The 19,924-nt window shown below is 45.4% G+C and overlaps 1 protein-coding gene across 2 annotated transcripts in view; it reads right to left on the bottom strand.

The window, feature by feature from the left end:
* PIP4K2A (phosphatidylinositol-5-phosphate 4-kinase type 2 alpha) overlaps positions 1-14,571 on the bottom strand; it is a 174,097-nt gene extending 159,526 nt beyond the window's left edge. The window contains exon 1 of one of the 2 annotated variants that reach the window (XM_055428312.2): positions 14,144-14,571. In XM_055428312.2, coding sequence (XP_055284287.1) covers positions 14,144-14,287 — 144 coding nt within the window. In that variant the 5' untranslated portion in view covers positions 14,288-14,571. Of the gene's footprint in view, positions 1-12,952; positions 13,239-14,143 lie in introns of those variants that run through there. The other variant, XM_088844140.1, reaches the window with a different exon arrangement.
* Between the last annotated feature and the right edge of the window lie 5,353 nt (positions 14,572-19,924).

The raw sequence follows: 19,924 nt of genomic DNA, 5'->3' as shown, positions 1-19,924 counted from the left end.
GTGAGACACACACACACACTGATTGCGGACGCCGGTGGACATCCATGACATCTTCTGAACAGATGCATCTGAATCAGCCATCAGTCAAGTCTGACATGAAGCAGCAAGTCTAAACAACAACAAATTCCTGACTAGGATACTTGGAGGCGAAGCGTTTTGTGCACCAATAAATGCCATTGGATTGGGCGTGGTGTGCTGCAGTCCATGGGGTCACAAAGAGTCGGACACGAATGAGCAGCTGAACTGGATTGTGGTGCTGGAGAAGACTCTTGAGAGTCCCTTGAACAACAAGGATATCAAACTAGTAAATCCTAAAGGAAATCAACCCTGAACATTCATTGAAAGGACTGATTGTGAAGCTGAAGCTCCAATACTTTGGCCACCTGATGCGAAGAACTGACTCACTGGAAAAGACCCTGATGCTGGGAAAGATTGAGGGCAGGAGGAGAAGAGGGCAACAGAGGATGAGATCATTGAATGGCATCATCGACTAAATGGACATGAGTTTGAGCAAACTGGGAGACAGTGAAGGACAGGGAAACCTGGTGTGCTGCAGTACATGGGTTGCAAAGAGTCAGACACGACTTAGCAGCTGAACAATAACAAAACTCCTCTAAACAGAGCTTGAAAAGAGTTTAAAGCATCCCCTTAAAAAGACACATGTAAAGAAAATTGTATCATTTTACTCCAGTCTTTTTCTGCTCAACTTAGAAATACTCAGAGTAGATGTGGGAAAGGGCTCTCACCCACATTGCTGGGACTATAAACGGGCAGGCTTCGCAAGAAGCCCCCTGGCAAAATGGACCAAGAGCTTTAATATATTCATACCCTCTGATCAACTCCCTCAAATGGGAATCTAAGGAGATCATCCGATATAAGAAGTTTTATATACAGAAATGTTGATTGCAGTATTATTTATGGTAAAGAACTGGAACCAATGTATAGACTATTAAAACTTCATTAAAGTGAAAGTGAAGTCGCTCAGTCGTGTCCGACTCTTTGCGACCTCATGGACTGTAGCCTACCAGGCTCCTCTGTCCATGGGATTTTCCAGGCAATAGTACTGGAGTGGATTGCCATTTCCTTCTCCAGGGAATCTTCCCAACCCAGGGATCGAACCCAGGTCTCCCACATTGTAGACAGACGCTTTACCGTCTGAGCCACCAGGGAAGTCCATTAGGCAGTAATTAAAAATTGTCACTGTGAAGAACACAGTGATATGAGGAAATATATAGAGAGTATAATCTCAAAGAGATTTTTCAAAAAGATATACAATGATTGCTTTTGGATAAAATGATCATGTTAATTCTTCACCATATTTGTCAATATTTTTCAAACAGAAGATATACCATACATACATACATACATACACACATCTCTCTTCTTATTAGAATTTAAGTTCCACTGAAACCATGAACAACTCTGGTTCACCTAAATAGACAAAAGAAAAAAGAAGTTCCATATAACACAAAATAAAAATATTCACTATGGCCTATTTACTGGATCAAATCTTTACTGACATGTTTTAAATTTGTGAATATCTGATGCCAAAATTACAAAAGAAAAGTGAATAAGTCAAAGGCATATACTAGCTTATACTAACCTATATTCTTCATTTAAAATGTCTCTTAAATTTTCTCCTGTCCTCCTAATTTGACTCAAGGTGCTCAAGAAAAAAAAAGTGCCTTCTGGATTAATCATAATTGTTCTGAACAGTTCTTTCTATGCCAGAGCATTTGAACTTTTCATCTATGTTCAAGCAGAATACTTTACGAATGGGTTGAGTTTCAAAGTTCAAAGCATTCATTTGGAAGGTGGCTGGCTGGCTGTTTGTTTTGATGGGGAAACATATTTCAATTCCTAATGGAGTAAATGCCTGGGGTCTTGGTTCTATGAGGGAGGGGGTCAGTTGGAAAGAAAGTTTCTTCTCAAGCTCTGGGGCACAGAATAAAGCTAGAGCATATTTTCTAAAAGGTAAAGCTGATGAGCATCACAGTGGAACCAGTCATTTGGGAGCATGGGAACTTCAGAAGTCAGGGCAGATTTGTGAAAGATGCGTGAACACCCCAGACACCTGGGACTGTGACAGACGGAGGGGGCAACATGGTGGGGCTGGAGGAGAACTACTCAGGAAAATTCAAGAGTAAAGAAATTGAGTTTCTGCTTATTTGGTCATCAAGTTTTTTAAGACTAGGAATAACTTAGTCTGCAACGCTTCCAACACCATCCACACCTGGTTATCCCCGGAAATGAAACAATGACAGTGATGGTGTTTCTGTTTGGGAGTAGGGGGATTCCAATCTGGGCATGCAGGTATGCAAGATAAACTGTAAGGACAAATGTTTCTATTTATACTGTGATAGATGTGTTCCTAAAAAACTTTATATTCTATTTACACACTAAACATAGATTTTAGGCAAGCCACTCAAAACCTGTAGAATAGGTAAAAAAAATAAACTAAGAGCCTTTCATACTAAGACTTACTTTCATAAGTCTTCAGAAGTGCTTAATTTCTAAGAAATACAGAAAGGACTTTATCTTTAAAAATACAATTGTGAAGATCACGTGATGGAAAGAATGTAAGGAACCACTGAGTCTATACTGACTAGAAGCAAATGCACAAAAACTGGACAGAACCAAGAAATTCATTCTTCCAACACCGAGGATCTGACCACCTGAGTCAAGCAAAGAACAAGGCACAGGGGACAGAGTGTCTCTGGCCGGCTGCCTTTGGTCATGTCAGGTAATTTTGCATCCTGTTACCTGGAGGCATTAAACAGTAACGTGCCCAAAGAACAACTGGGTATGGACCAATTTCTGCCTCAAAGGCCATCACTCCCCAACGGCTGAACTTGTGCAAACTAATTTGCACAATGCAAGCTTGTACACAGCAGAAAAGCCTGCGGAATTATGCATTTCCCGGAGTTGATTTAAATCTGTAAAGGAAACTCTGCTTTCTTTTCTTCTGTCCAGCCTAATCACCACCTGAAGGCTTCCTCCAGAATTCCTTAGGAATTCGACATGAAATTTGGGATGCCTGACCTGAGGAAAGCAGGGAGGCTGCTGGCAAACAGGCCACCTCTGTGTACATCAGAAGATGAGCTTTTTCTGTGCAGGCAAATTACAAAAAATGAGCCTGGCTCTGACTGCTGCAGCCCTTGGCTGGGGGGTGGGGGAGCATGTGGGCAGCGGTACTACCCCTCCCACGCGGGCATCTCTGTGCACGTTATGTGATGGCAGTGCCATCCAGGCCTCTCATCCTTGGGTCCATCAGTACAATACATAATGCTTTTCTCAATATGCAGGTGGAAACAAAAAGAAAGTATGTTTTTACCATTACAAACAGCACTAAGCTCTGATTGTTAGGGTGTCCAGCAACTTGCAGGCAGGATCTGAATATAACCAAGCTCAAAAGAATCAATGCAAACAGTAAGGAATTTAAACAGGAATACATGCGAGAGAATGGAAACAAAACTGTAAAACTAGAAGATGGGAAGCATAACAGCACCTGAAGAAAGGTTCAACAGGTCCCTAAAACGACACAGGTGCTTTATGCTCTTGTACACGCTTCTCAGACAGTAAAGAATCTGCCTGCAATATAGGAAACCCCAGTTCGATTCCTGGGTCAGGAAGATCCCCTGGAGAGGGGAATGGCAACTCACTTCAGTATTCTTGCCTGGAGAATCCCATGAACAGAGGAGCCTCGTCCATGGGGTCGCAAACAGTCGGACACAACTTAAAGACTAAACAACAACAGCAACAACACACGTCTTACTCTGCCTATAGCTGTCCTCTCCAGCCTCTTTACCAGGTGAACTCCAACACGTTTGTAGATCTGGCACACAACCAGGGGAAAGGAGTCCCCCGCCCAGAAAGACTCCAAGGTTTGAGAATTGTCGCTGTCCCTCCACCTAGGTGCCAAACCTGCACTGTGGGAGACCCCATGGCCCCAGCTGGCTGCTCTGATGGCCACTGACTCTCTTCTTTGTCACTTCCCCTTTTTTTCACTGTTAAGAAATCTGAAATTAGATGCAGGGTGACTAAATGCCATCTGAATGGACTTGCATCTGCGGGCAAATAAGCATAGCTACCCAGGGACAGGGGAGCCTGGTGGCTGCCGTCTATGGGGTCGCACAGAGTCGGACACGACTGAAGCGACTTAGCAGCAGCAGCAGCAGCTGTCTCGGGTAGACTTATACAAAGCATCTGCGGGCAAATAAGCATAGCTACCCAGGGACGGGGGACAATGAGAAAAGACAATGTTGTCAGAGAAAATATTCGGGAAAAGTCTTGCAAAGATTCGAGAGAAAGTGAGGAAGCAGACGCTTTGGATCCTTGTCTACATGTGGCTCTCAGGGCCCTATAGTTCCAGGAGCTACCCCAACACCCCTCCCTGTTTTTTCCTCTAGCTAAGCTGATTTTTGTGACTGTCATTTACAACCAAGTAAACCTTGAAGGCAGTTTCATTAATTCACCAGTTTAGCACCTTGTTTACATAATTACATGCCTATCTTCCCTGTAGGTCTATGAATTCCTTACAAGCAAAAAACCTGTCTTTTTCATACTTCTTCCTCTAAGGCCTTAAAGAACACACCTCAAAAAAACAAAAAGTACCCTAGACCAATTACAGGTTATTGGTAGAAGAACTTTAGATATGAAAATGACACTTTTTACAAAATGAAGTACATATTAGTTAAAACTAGACCATGAAACCACATCTCCTAGTTGTGGAGGTGGAATTTATTTAGATTGAAGATGTCAAACACTGAATTATCTGTCAAATGCTAGATTTACTTATAAACTGTAAAGGTTTATATAAACATCAAAATTGCAAATATAATCATTTCTACAAAAGAGCAATCTAAGTGCAGAAAATATGGATTCTTTTTGGCTAATAGCTCAAAATGTAACCATAAATGTAATGGGGCATGAATGGAAGAGAACGATTTAGGTACCCAAACGAGAAAACCCGGGGTCACCCTCAATGCCTTCCTATCCATTCCCCCATGCAGTTACCAAATTCAGCCAAGTCAACCTCCCAAACATCTCTGGAGACACCCTCTCTTGGCCACCAGGGAATTGCCCTGGTTCAGACTCTGGTTGCCTCTTACCTGGAGGACAACAATAACTTTCTCAGGGACTCCTCTGGTGGCACTGAGTCCCTCAATGACCGATCCCTGGGGTGGACAGAGAAGCACCCGAGCACCCTGGGGTCTCTGACTTCACCCTCGCTTGTACCCTGTCCTTCCCTCTCTTTAGAAACTTTGATGCTGACTTCCACATCTGCTGATAAGGTGGAACTATCTGCCACTGAAAGCAACTAAATATCCTGAATAAAATATATTTTTAAAACATCTTCTTAAAGGCATCAAAACACTGAGGAGGCAGGAGTGACCTTGCCAAAATCTGAGTGAACATGGGATGCGAGAGCTATCAGCTCCCATGGGAGCCACTGCACTCTGAAGGCTTTGATGGTCCCGTGGGTGAAGAGGAACAGAGGTCGGCGCCTGGAGCCCACCCAATGTGGGGATCTTACAGGAAACGCTCTCTCCATAAGGCCAGGATCCAAAAGGGTTACAGCCTCAGGGGAAAGGTGATCCCAAAATAAACCCATTCTATCCCCATTGGACTACAGCCCAAACATATCACTAGCAAGTCCAAAAAACCCCAAGCTCTGAGTTTAGTTTAAAATGGCCTTGGTCCAGAGTGCTCCTAGCCACCTGGCAACAAGAACAATCCTCATTAGAGGGACACCCTTTCACCCTAAGACCCAAAAATCCTCCCCAAATATTGTCCATAGGAAATGAGCAGCTCATGGTGAAAATTACCAAGAAAACATGGGAAGGAGGCACCATGAGTAAGAACCAGCAGAAACGTAATACTGTAGAAAGATGCCCAGGAAGATCCGAGGCACTGGGATCATCACTGATTCCACAATGTTTGTAGAAACTTCAGTTTCACGTATGGACGGCATGCTTCTGAATGCTAGACCTTTCAGAGGATACAGGAAGACATTAACCGAGTAGCCCCCATGGCTTTTGGGACCAGGGATAGGTTTCATCTAAGACAATTTTTTCCATGAGGTGGGGCAGGATGGGGTGGCGAGGGGGTGGTTTCAGGATGATTCAAGCATATTACATTTACTGTGCACTTTATTTCTATTTTTATTATATTAGCTCCACCTTAGATCATCAGGCATTATTGACGATCCTGGAGGCTGGGGACTCCTGCGTGATCAGACTCCCACTGCACGGGCTAGACCAGACAGGACCCTGCAGTGCACTCTTCTGCATATCAGGGTCTCAGACTGTTCAGCAGTGCTTTCATAGTCTTCAACACAGTTCACTTGGTGACGTTCTGGGAGAGAGGCTATTGACTCGGAACCTTCTCCGCCATGTTCACAAGGCAAAGTTCTCCCCGGCGGCTGTGAGCACAGGCTCCTTGATTTGTCATCAGCTTGTGGTTACCACACATCTCTTATCACCAGCTTGCAGCAGGCCTCCCCCACTCCCCCAGGCATTGCTCAACCTACTCAGCAAATTGCTCTAAACACTCTGCTCAGTCCTAGCAGAAACGGAGCTTGTGTGCTGATGAAAATCCAATGCGGAAGGGCTCCTGATACCCCTGTGGAGCACTCAGTGGCTCCACTCTTCACTCCACAGTACTTATTGGGCACCTACTGCATACAAGCACCATTCTGGATGCGGGGAGGCAGCAGCGACAAGACCAAGTCTCAGCTGCTGGACAAGTGAAGTTAACAGCTTCATAGTCCAGTCGGGGGAGAGAAATAATAAGCACGTAAACAACTCCATTTCCCACAGTGTCAAGTATCATGGAGAGACTAAGAGCCGTGTGAGAGTGGAGAGACTTCTCTAGATAAGTTCACAGAGGCTCTAGAAGGCAAGCCTTTAGCTGAGAAAGTAAAATGAGGAGCAGTGGCCCGCCATTCAAAGACCCAAGGAAGAACATTCCAGATGAAGAAGAAACACAGTGTGGAAGCTGGGGGGTGGGCTGCTCTGAGCTTCGTTTATTTAAGGAACAGAAAAAGACCAGTGTGGCTAGAAGGGAGAAGGCATAGGGGAAAGCTGGGACAATGTGGGTAAGATCTCCAAGCCACTTGAAAAGTGTTCAGTTTTCTTTTCCTCTTCAAGTTTGTTTTTATTCTTTATTGAAGTATAACTGGTTTATAATGTTTTGTAAGTTTCAGGTGTACAGCAAAGTGATCGAGCTAAATGTGCATAGGGCGGCCGAAGTGACAGGACATCGTTGACACCTCAGAAGGATGAGCGACCTGCCACCGCTGTTGAGAACCTGATTGAGACGGGGCAGGGTGACCACAGGCAGACCTGAAGCCTCCTGTGTGTTCTAGAGAGAGAGACTTCATCTGGGGAGAGAGAAGTATGCAGTCAGGACTTGGAGATGGGAGTTGCAAGGGAGGGGTGAGGCAAAGAGAAGGGTCGAGGTTAGTTCCTGGGTTTGGGGCTTGAGCGCCTGAGACGGTGTCTATTGACTGAGACAAGGAAGAAACTGGATGAGGGCAGGGAGGACAGGGCAGGGGGAGGAAACCAAGAGTCCTGGTGGGGATGCATCTGAAGGGCCCACTGGGTATTCAAGTGAAGACACCGAATAAGACATTGAATATGGAGCTGGCAGGGAGGTCAGAAGAGAAGATACACATTTCTCAGTTATCAGCATGGGAGGTCACAGGACTAAGCAAGGTCACACAGATGAAACACATTCTGAAGTTCTAGAAGCAGACACTGGACAGAGTCCTGGGGCGTCTCAACATGGAGAGACTGCAGGGGGAAAGGAAGAGCCCCACGAGGCACCTAAGGAGTGAAGGAAAACAAGAAAAAAACAAAAAAGATGGCCCCAAGAAGGGGTGCCCCAGAGTGGGAGCATTGTCCATACAAACTGAGACAACGATGGCAAAAGTCTTTCTCCAGCCCAGTGGCCACCACCCATAGGTGGCTCTGGAGCATTTGATAGGGAAACCTGTTTTAAATCTTCCTATAAGATTTTTCATGAATAAATTTTACATATGCTCTCTTCTTAGATGCTTTGAATATAAGTAATGACTTTCTTTCTGTAAAAGAAAAATTGTTTTCCTCCTTATGAATAGCTGATACCTAGTCAAAGCCTTTAAGGCTAAAGAAGGAAAGAAAAGATCACTAAAGAGGGCAAGAAATTAGTAAGTTCTGGCCCTGGCCCAGCAGCACAGCTCCATGGTTAAGTGTACAGGGCTGAATCCCACCACCTTCTAGCACTATGATCTCAGCGGGGAATTCTTTCACACATGCCTGTTCCGACCATGTACAATTCTTCCCGCCTACTGCATGCTCTCCTGGCTTCCCACCCGACACCACCCTCAACTTACTCTTGGAATGGTTCTTAACTCGGTTCTCCAAACCCCCGAAGTGGTCCATGGATAGAATTCAGCAGATCTGTGAAGGGTAGGAAGTACCCTATCCATTTCCATTCATTAGTTCAAAAACATTATTCTGAGAAGGTATCCAGAGCCTTCATCGGACTGCCATGGAGGGGGGCGGGGGCGGTCCATGGTGTGCGCACGCGCACACACACACACACAAAAGGAACCGTGAATAAAAGTACATATGGGGAAATAAGCTAGGAGGTAGTTTTCAAATGTCCTCAGATGATTCAAACACACAACAAATTTTTGAGAAGCACTTGTCTAATGCTGATTGATATGCTACCAGTTTAATGGCATCTGAATTTGTTCATTTTTAAGGTACAATTACTGAATTCTTATCATGTGCCAATTATAGTGCTTGGCTTTAAATACATTATCTTACTTTACCCCAAATAATCCTGTGAGATAGCCATCAGCATCTCCATTGTAAGAATGAGTAAACTGAGGCTCAAGTGGAGAAACTCTGCTCAAATAGCCCATCGATGATGGAGGCAGGATTTGAACATAATCTGTCTGAGCACAAGACATTTGGCCAAATTGTCCCAATTCTCTTAAATTCGAAAATTTGTATTTCCAAAGGTATGTTGGCAGAATTAACGACTCTGGTTGACCACATTTTCTAATCAACATAAGGTAGGTTTTGTCTGTTTATTACAATTCTTGCTGTAGCAAAAACGCAGCAGACAATCCTGTCATAGAAAGAGAAATCACTGTCTTGCCAAGGGCATCATTCTGAATATTCAGGTTCACGCTAAAGTAGTCAATAAATGGAAAAGAAAATGTATTTTGTTCTCAGGATATAATCCCAAGTTTAGCGAGTATAAAAATATTTCCATAATAATACATTTTGCATATGTGTGCCTGGCATTATTCCTTTCTCTATAAAGTAAAGGGAAGGAAAAAAAAAAAAAATGGTCTGAGACTAGTTCTTCAATGAATGGTTATTTGGGTTCCATTCACTGGGTTTCATCTATTGTCTAGTTCATTAAGGTTTTCATTTAATTGCCTCATTCCATTCCATTTAGTCAACATTTCACAGTTATTCATTTCACTTTTAAACCCTAGTTTCCTTCTTTTATCTTTTTCAGTGCCCAAATAGAAACCCATGAACCTAAAAGGCATCACTATTTCTCCAATATCATGGCAAGTCTAAGATCTTGATGAGAACATAACAAAGGCTACAATGCTTAGCTCAGAAAACAGTGTATTTGCCAAAACACACAAAACATGGTGCCTGGGCACCAAGACAATCACTCATCTCTAGTACTAGGATGGACACCTGCCTGATGCTGCCTCTCCATTCTTTGGGGAACTGTTCTTCCTCAACTCCAATGAGCAAGAGCTGTCACCTTTTCGCAACTGCTCGATCCAAGAAATGCCACCACGGATGGAGGCTGGGCCAGTCAGAATCCTTCCATGGGATTTTTATTAACAGAATCAGAGACAGAAAACCCCTTTGCAGGCAGGGGAGGATTACAAACAGTGAAATTCAAGAAGCATTAGTTCTCTGCTCATGGAGGAATCCTGACAGCTATGAGCAAGAACAAAACCAAAACAGACAGAAAAGTCCCAAGAGCACCCAAGCACTGGCTCCAATTATTCACGATGCCCAGCCTTGCCCTGCTCTCCTGGTTTGCTTACCAATTCATCCTTCCACTGTGAGTTCCAACCCCCCCCTCCGCCCCTAATATTTCAGAATTTGGCCTGTTTTCATTCACATGTCCATGGCTCGCAACCCAAAAAAAGAAAGAAAAAAAAAATCCGAACATTAATGTTGATTACTTCTAAACACTACATTTATTTTAAGCAAGTTTTTACATCCTTTAAACTTTTTCTGTCCAAAAGGTCTTCCTATAGATATTTAAACAGGCTTTTAAATACTCATTTCTAAAAAGCTATTCCACTCACATAAAAATCTTTTAGAATACCTATTTAAAACAAGCCCTGGCTCCTATCATTCTATATGTTCCATACACTATTAAAAATATTGTAAGAAGCTAACTGCCTGATCATTTTTAGTTTAATTCCAAATGTAACAAGACAAAATTGCCTTCTTAAGTCGTCTTTTCCTTTATGTATTCAATTATATTCTCCACTTAAAATACTTAAAATAAAAATTGGCAGTGGTCCATTCACTGATGGGTATTCTAAGTCAGAAAGCAGTAACATATCAAATTAACCACATAAAGTCAAGCTTATTCTTTTCACTGAGAATTACCACCACAATGAACTTGAAATTTTCCACCTTAATTGCAAGTTTCTACATTTTGATCAAATAGACTTGCAGATAACAGACTGCAATGCAGTCCAACTACAATCAATCCCACAAACTCTTAGTTCACACATCGCTTGCCATCACCACAGATTTCCTAGCCTCTAGCCATGGCCTTGAAAATTCCCTGAGAGTGGCTGCATTTGCAAGATTATAATAGTCATGTTAACTATTGTTATGTATTATTACTCTTTCTATAATAGTCCAACTCTATCATTATTCTTTCTTTTGTAATGTATTATTCTGGGGCCCCTAAGTCAATGCTAGGAACCTAATTGACTGTAAAAGTAGATGAATCCTGAAGTTAGGGAAAAATGTTGGAAACCATCCAGTCCAATAACCTTACTTCACAGAACAAATATCGATGCAAAAATTGTTAATAGGCCCAAAGTCAACAGAGTTAGAAAAAGAATGGGAACACAGATCCAATGAGCATTTTACTGTGGTGTGTAGATGATTCCCAACATTATAAGATGCCTACATGATCCTCAGTGTAGCAAATGACTACAGACTAGTAGTTTCCCCTTTAGTGCTCCAAATACAAACTGTAAAAGCAAGAAATTGTAATCTTCATGACATCTTTCCCATTAATTTTGATCACATTATAAATGTACAGAAGGGGACTTCCCTGGTGGTGCAGCGGATAAGAAACCACCTGCCAATGCAGGGGACGTGGGTTTGACCACTAGTCCGGGAAGATTCCAGATGCCAGGAGCAACTAAATCCCATGCACCCAACTACTGAGCCAGTGCTCTAGGGCGTACAAGCTGGAACTACTGAGCCGGAGTGCCTAGAGCCTGCGCTCTACGAGAAGAGAAGCCAAGACAATGAGAAGCCCACTCACCCCCATGAAGAGTAACTCCCACTCAACGCAACTAGAGAAAGCCCGCACAAAGCAATGAAGACTCAGCACAGCCAAAAATAACATTAAATAAATGCATAAAATTATATAAAAAGAAGAAGAAGAAACATAGAGAAGGACTGACTTGAATGGTCTCTTCCTGCTCCACTAGGCTTTCCCCAAAGTCTCCATTCATACATGATACAACTGATATGTTTATTCTCATACTATACTGCAGACTTTGGTGCACACAAGGTCATATGAAAACATTTATCTTAGACTTTGCTACCTAAAATGAAATCAACCAGAAACACATGGCATCTGAGTGCTTAGATTTCATCTTTAAATACACTTCCTTTCTTTAAAAAAAAGAAAAGAAACATTTTTAAAAAGAAGGCTACGAAATAGACCTTTCTTATGTCAACTCAGAGCCCTCAAAAAAAAAAGATATCTGGACAAAATTATGAGGAGCATTTTTAGCAGTCTTTTGCACAGAAGCTACCACAATATGCCTGATGATATATATTTGTTGAATGAATAACATGGTTATATTTCATACTATGGAAACTTGACTTCTCTGGATGACTACACTTAGACTTGCAAACTTTCTTGAAAGCAAAAGAAAATGCACTATCTACAAATCACACATATTTTTACAAACTTTACATAGTTTCAAAATATTTCCAATTAGCAGGAAAGTCTAAAACAAATGTAGCAATTCAAAAATACAAAGTACCAAGAAGTGGTTACAGTAACACACACACAATTACAAGGTTTCTAAAGTAAATTGGAGTTGGGACTAAATTCCCAGAGAGCAGGCTCTTTCAGTGGCATGTTATCTCTACTAGTTTAAACCCTCAGACACAAACTCTCCTGACCAAAACATCAGCACTTCAAAGGAGATAAAAGCATCCATACATACAGAATTAACATTAATTTTTTTTAAAAAAGCAACTAACAACAATATTATTTTAAAAAAGTTTAACAACTTTAAAACATAACTCTGAACTGTACATGCATTACATAGGAAAAAACATTTTTTTTACTGTAATAAAGTGGGGGGGTGGAGGATGATGTAGTAGTGTCTGCTGTTGCAAAAGCCTACTAAAGAAGTTGTCAGGAAGTTAAAATGATCAGGCATTAGGCTTGATAGAAATAATCATGTCCCAACCTTCTTAAAAACACCTTGCAAACACAATCAATCAATTCTAATACAGTTTCACCTTTTCCCCACCTCAGCTAGGGAAAGAAAAATACAAATACGATGTTTTTGAACCATTTCAACTAAGTTCATTACATTGAGAATGTTCTTTCAAAAGACCAGCATGGTTTTCCGTCATTTCTATTATGCTGTAAAGGGCCCATAGACATCCATCGAAATCAAAAGTACGGAAGAAAAGCTTACAGACACTTATCCCCAGACGCCGATTGACTGCAGTGGGTAGGTCATGGTCAAAATTCACAGGCTCATTTAAACTTTCGCTGCTCAGCCAACAGCTCCTATCGGGTTTCCTGATCCTAAGGTGATTAAAACTGCAAGAGTTTCTCGCTGTTAAGATCAGCAGGAGGCTATTTCGGACCCTCAGACCGCAGTCCGCATAGCCCGCAGCCGCGCATCTTCAGCACCTTGGCTTGTGTGTTAGGTTAACCTTTCCAAGCCAACCTTCCCAGGCCGTCTCCTTCAGCTTTTGAAATAAACCCCTTAAACGGGTGCGGTCAACTCAAGCCCGCCTTCCACCGCGCCCGCCGAGACCCCCCTCCTGCGGTCACCCCCAGGCCGCCCTTCCACAGGCGGCGACTTCGGCCTGGCTCCCGAAAGTGGGGGAGGAGATGTGCGGAGTACGACGCCCCGCCAAGCAGCTCTTCAGCAGGCACAGCGGCAGGGCGAGACCGGAGAGGAGCAGGGAAAGATGCTAAACGCTAGTGCCGTATTTACAGTGCCTTTTTCTTTGCCAGAAAGATTCCTTGTGTCCAAGAATATCGCCTCTAAGGGGGAGGTGGGGCGGGGAAGGACCTAAGCACTAAGCCGCGGCTAAAGCTCCGCGATCTCCAGTATTCTCGTCCCTGCCCCTCGTGCGGGGAGGCTCCAGACACTCCCAATCTCGGACAGGTACACCTGCCCGACAGAGGAGGACCGGGCCGTCCCCCGCAGAGGAAGGGATCGTCGGCACTCTGGCCCCAACAGCCCCCGCCGCCGGGGGTGACAGCCCCGGCGGAGTCGTGCCCCGCACAAACTTCCCAGTTCCCGGGCTGCGGGGACAGATCGGCCGGAGAGCGGACGGACGGACTCGGGGGCGATACCGGTACTCGCCGCAGGGTTCAAATGCAAATTGGACCCTCCCGTCCCGCATCCGGCCCTAGGGTCCCAAGGGGATCCCGGAGGCGCGCCCGGGCGGCCCCGAGGGGCGGGCGCGAAGCGCGCGGGGCTGGGGGCACCCAAGCGCCGCGGCGAACGGGCAGCCCCGGAGGGCTTGCAGCCGGAGGGCCGGGGCCCGGCTCGGGCTCCCCGCCCCGCAGCAGCTGCAGCAAGAGGAGGAGGGGAGCGAGGAGGAAGAGGAGGAGGAAAGGGACTGCGCGCCGCAGCCCGAGTCCTTACCGAGTGGTTTACCCCCCACATCAGGACGCTGAGCAGCGGATCGCTGGCCCGAAAGAGCTTCACTTTCTGCGCGACGAAGTGCTTCTTCTTGGTCTTGGTCTTGCTCGCCAAGACGGAGGACCCCACGTTGCCGGGGGTCGCCATGGCCGCCGCCTCTGTCCCCTCCACCGCCGCGCTCCCGAGGCCGGGGACCCGCCCTCTCTACACGCCGGCCCGGGGAGGCAGCCGCATCCCCCTCGGCGGCTGCCCCGGCGCGCCGCGTCCCCGCTCCGCCCGCCGGTGCGCTCGTCCCGCTCAGCCCGCGGCGCCGGCTCGGCCCGGCTGGCAGAGAAGGCTGCGCTCGGCTCGCGCCCCGGCTCGGCTCCCGCGCCCGCCCGCCCGCGGCTCCGCGCTCAGCCCGCGGCTGGACCAGGCGCGCCGCGAGCGGCTTCCGCGTTGGGCGCCGGCGTCATGACGCAGGGGGCGGGCGGGCAGCAGCTGCGGCGCCGCCAGGCGGGGCGCGGCCGCGGGACCGTTAAGCTGCGCCCTCGCGCTCCGGCTCGGCGGCCGCGGCCCGGCAGCCCCGGGCGCGCAGGCGAGCTCGGTGCGGTAGCTCCCCGCGGGCCGAGGAGGCCGCGGGGTGGGCGTGCGACGCGGGGAGCCTGAGGACTCCCGCGCGGCGTCCTGGGGAGAAGAGGGAAGGCTGGGGAGAGTGGGGAGGTCAGAGGACAGGAGCCCCCCCGGAGGCGGTGGTCAGGCGAAGAAAGGAGGCTCCGTGCAGCGCCGCTTGCCCGTGCCAGGAATGGGGAGAGCTAGTGAGACCTGGATCGCTGTGAGACCAGGGCTTCCCTAGCCCCGAGGGAAAGAGCACAGCGTTGGCCGCCTCCCAAAGTGGCCCTGCCGTGACCTTATTAATCCTTCTGTGCCTTTACCCGTCGGGCCTTTTGGACCCCGAACTTGGGCCTTCCCACAAGCCTGCAGAAGTGAGACTCCGGTCTAAGCTACTGCGCTGTCATTCCCACGGCCACTAGCACCCTCCCTTAGACAGAACCCAGCATTCCTCATCCAGAGCCCTGGGTGTGACCAGGCAATAACACCCTGAATTTCACCTTCTACCTCAAATCCTCTGCAGTGTTTCCTATACCCCTTCCTTTTATCCATTCCACTCATTCAAAAAACTAAGATCATGGCATCCGGCCCCATCACTTCATGGCAAATCGGTGGGGAAACAATGGAAACCGTGACAGACTTTACTTTCTTGGGCTTCAAAATCACTGCAGATGGTGGTTGCAGCCATGAAATTAAAAGACACTTGCTCCTTGGAAGAAAGGCTAGGACCAACCTAGACAGCATATTAAAAAGCATTACTTTTCCGAAAATGGTCTGTCTAGTCAAAGCTATGGTTTTTCCAGTAGTCATGTATGGATGTGAGAGCTGAAGCATAAAGAAGGCTTTGTGTGGAAGAATTGATACTTTTGAACTGTGGTATTGGAGAAGACCCTTGAGAGTCCCTTGGACTGTAAGGAGATCAAACCAGTCAATCCTAAAGGAAATCAATCCTGAATATTCATTAGGACTGATGCTGAAGCTTCAACACTTTGGCCACCTGATGCGAAGAGCCAACCCATAGAAAAGACCCTGATGCTGGGAAAGACGGAAGGCAGGAGAATGGGGCAAGAGAGGATGAGATGGCATCACTGACTCAATGGACATGAGTTTGAGCAAGCTCAGGGAGATGGTGAAGGACAGGGAAGACTGGCTTGCTGTAGTCCATGGGGTCGTAAAGAGTTGGACACAACTGAGGGATTGAACACCACCACCTTCCAAGAAATCCTTTCATGTCTTCATCCACATATACCTAAATTTAACCCTTCTTAATGACCCACCTCAGGAAGTTGCCATTCCTAGCATGTCTAAAAACCCACTGTCCCTACATCTTCCCCAGTTATCATACTGTTCTAGGTACTTACCCTACTAAGCCCACTTGGAGAGTCTTTATCTGTCTACTGCCATTATTACTTCTCTCAAGTATAGTGGCTTCCACTATGCACTCTCATAACCTGCTTTCAGGGAAAGAAAGGATGACAGACCCCATCCCTTAAGGAGCTTGATGAGCCTCACGGGGCAGGAAGTGACAGGTCACGTGGTCGCCTTCATTTGCTCCTTTTTTCTTTGACTGTTCCCTCAACATAAGGGTAGTCCTAAAAAGAGTGAAAAGTTTGGCTTGAAGCTCGACATTCAGAAAACAAAGATCATGGCATCTGGTCCCATCACGTCATGGCAGATAGATGGGGAAACAGTGGAAACAGTGTCAGACTTTATTTTTTTGAGCTCCAAAATCACTGCAGATGCTGATTGCAGCCAGGAAATTAAAAGACGCTTACTCCTTGGAAGGAAAGTTATGACCAACCTAGATAGCATATTAAAAAGCAGAGACATTACTTTGCCAACCAAGGTCCGCCTACTCAAGGCTATGGTTTTTCCCGTGGTCATGTATGGATGTGAGAGTTGGACTGTGAAGAAAGCTGATCACTGAAGAATTGATGCTTTTGAACTGTGGTGTTGGAGAAAGAAGACTCTTGAGAGTCCCTTGGACTGCAAGGAGATCCAACCAGTCCATTCTAAAGGAGATCAATCCTGGGTGTTCATTGGAAGGACTGATGCTGAAGCTGAAACTCCAATACTTTGGCCACCTCATGCGATGAGTTGACTCACTGGAAAAGAGTCTGATGCTGGGAAAAGTTGGGGGCGGGAGGAGAAGGGGACGACAGAGAATGAGATGGCTGGATGGCATCACCGACTCGATGGACATGAGTTTGAGTGAACTCTGGGAGTTGGTGATGGACAGGGAGGCCTGGCGTGCTGTGATTCATGGGGTCGCGGAGAGTCGGACACGACTGAGCAACTGAACTGAACTGAAAGTCCTTTTATTCTTTCTCTCTTGTTTCATACTATTGTCCAAAATGTAATCTACTTCCTCGGCCTCAACCTTCATCTCTCTTAGTGGTTAAACAAACAAAAAAATCCTAAATTTGCAGTGAGAAGAGGTAGTGTTGCCCAGTTCTCCCACCAGTTGAGCAAAACAGTTAACCTCTCTGAACCACTGAGACAGTGGCTCTGGAAAGCACTCTTTGTTAATACAGCACTGTACACAACCAAAAGGGAACATAGAGTTCCTGTGAATAACCCATAAACGCTTCCCTGGCCTCAGAGAAGTCCCTGGTTGAATATCTCTATGTCGATTGCCCACAGACACCTAAAAAATTATCTAAAACCAAGTCAAACATTGTCCTTCATCTCATATATTGGTTCATTTTTCTATTGTATTGAAAATGGCATTCATGTCACTGAGTTACTCCAGCTAGAAGTTCATTTGTTTAACCAATTATCATCGACCCAGTCATGAAAGCTTAGAATCATTGTCGATTATTGCCTTTCATCACCACTCCACATTAACCCCTTTACCAAGTCCTGTTCATGAAAACAACTGTGCTCTCATATTATCTCTTCCCTGGTGCCTCACGGTCCTCCCGGTTGAAATTAATCCATTCGACCTCAGTGCTTCCACAGCACTTTGTTCTATGATGGGTCTATTGGATTTAACTGTATATTAATAATGCAAGATGATAGGCTCACTGTGAAGGCTTAAAAGCTGAATTTAGTGATGACAGAGTGTTGAATGAACCTACAAGAAGGAGAGATGGATACTTGTGACCACTGTCAGCTGCGGTCTCACTCAGGAGGGCAGCGAGCTCTGGATGGGTGCGCAGGGGTCATCCCTGTTGGGGGCAGACAATGGCAGAGGTATGGAGATGTAGGTCCACGTGATATTTTCAGATAGCATAATGAAAGTGTTAGTCGCTCAGTTGAGTCCGACTCTTTGCAACCCCGTGGACTATAGCCCACCAGGCTCCTCTGTCCATGAAATTCTCCAGGCAAGAATACTGGAGTGGGTAGCCATTCCCTTCTCCAAATGATCTTCCAGATCCAGGGATTGAATCGTGGTCTCCTGCATTGCAGGCAGATTCTTTACCTCCCAAGCCACTCTGTATAGCACAGTGAGGAAGCTTGTAGTTTTTAAAGAACAGAATTTGCCCCCTAACTTTATTAAGATATAACTGACATATAACATGGGGTAAGTTTAAGATGAGCAATTCAATGATTTGATACACATCTACACTGTGAAATGACTACTACCATATATTTATTTAACACATACATCACACATAATTACCACTTGTGTATGGGGGTGTGTGAGTGTGCTATGAGAAACTTTAAGATTTACTGTCTTAGAAACTTTTAAGTTTTAATATAGTATCACTAAGGAACAGAGTTTTTGGTAACAACTCACTTTGAATGGCATTTAAGGTAATGTCATTTGTAAATAGGTCATGAGATGACTTTTGCCAATGACCTTTCACACGACCTTTTTACTCTGCGGAGGATGTGTGTGGTGTCAGAGTTCTCAAGTCATGGAAATGACCTCAGAAAGTAACTACCCCAGTTCTCAAATTATCTACATTAGACACTGGAGATCCAGAGAGGTTTAAGTGATTTCCTGACTTGTGGGGGAGACAACTGACTCTTTGAAGGCAGGGTCCATGTTATAGTCACCCTGTAATCTTCCCAATGAATCTAACATACTTGCTTTTTCATGGCACCTATGGCCAAGTTTTGGTGAATCAATGAAAAAGAAATTTTCATCTCTCACATCAAAGTTACAAGAGTCTATACCCACAAAGGGTGTATGGAGTGTTCCACTTAGGAATACTTTATTGGGGACTTCCCTGGTGATCCTGTGGTTGAGACTGTGCTCCCAATGTGGGGCACAGGTTCCAACCCTGGTAGAGGAACTAGGGTCCTGCAGGCTGCAGGGTGCAACCAAAACAAAAACGAAACAAAACTCATCTAAACTAAATACAGTTTATTACAGGAAGAAAGAAAGAAATACCTTATTAGGAAGTTAGATTAGGTTAGCCATAATATTTAAACTTGAGGGTTAAATACTACTGTATGTGGACTTAGTTGTTGTTCAGTTGCCAAGCTGTGTCAAACTCTCTGTGACCCCGTGGACTGCAGCACACCAGACCTCCCTGTCCCTTACCATCTCCCAAAGTTCACCCAAGTTCATGTCCATGGCATTGCTGATGCCATCCAACAATCTCATCTTCTGATGCCCTCTTCTCCTTTTGCCCTCAATCTTTCCAGAATCAGGGACTTTTCCAATGAGTCAGCTGTTTGCATCAGGTGACCAAAATATTGGAGGGAAAGGTACACCCAACTAAATGCAGAGTTCCAAAGATTAGCAAGGAGAGACAAGAAGGACTTCTTCAATAAGCAATGCATAAAAATAGAGGAAAGCAACAGAAGGGGAAAAACTAGAGATCTCTTCAGGAAAATTGAAAATATCAAGGGACCATTTTGCCCAAAGATGGGCACTATAAAGGACAGAAACATAGAGACCTAGTAGAAGTAGAAGAGATCAAGAAGAGGTGGAAATAATACACAGAAGAACTGTACAAAAAGAGGTCTTAATGAAACAGATAACCACGATGGTGTGGTCAGTCACCCAGAGCCAGACATTGTGGAGTGCGAAGTCAAGTAGGCCTTAGAAGCACTGTGGTCAATAGAGCTAGTGGATGTGGTGGAACTCCAGTAGAGCTATTCAAAGCCCTAAAAGATGATGATATCAAAACCTGGAAAACCCAGCAGTGGCCACAGGACTGGAAAAGGTCAGTCCTCACCCCAATTCACAGGAAGGGCATTCAAACCATTGGACAATTGCACTCATCTCCGATGATG

Source organism: Moschus berezovskii, chromosome 15 (assembly GCF_049115385.1).
Source record: "Moschus berezovskii isolate FMDL1 chromosome 15, NW_MosBer_1.0, whole genome shotgun sequence".
Classification (NCBI taxonomy): Eukaryota; Metazoa; Chordata; class Mammalia; order Artiodactyla; family Moschidae; genus Moschus; species Moschus berezovskii.
Note: the sequence above shows the minus strand (reverse complement) of the source record. Positions and strands in the feature narration are given on the sequence as shown.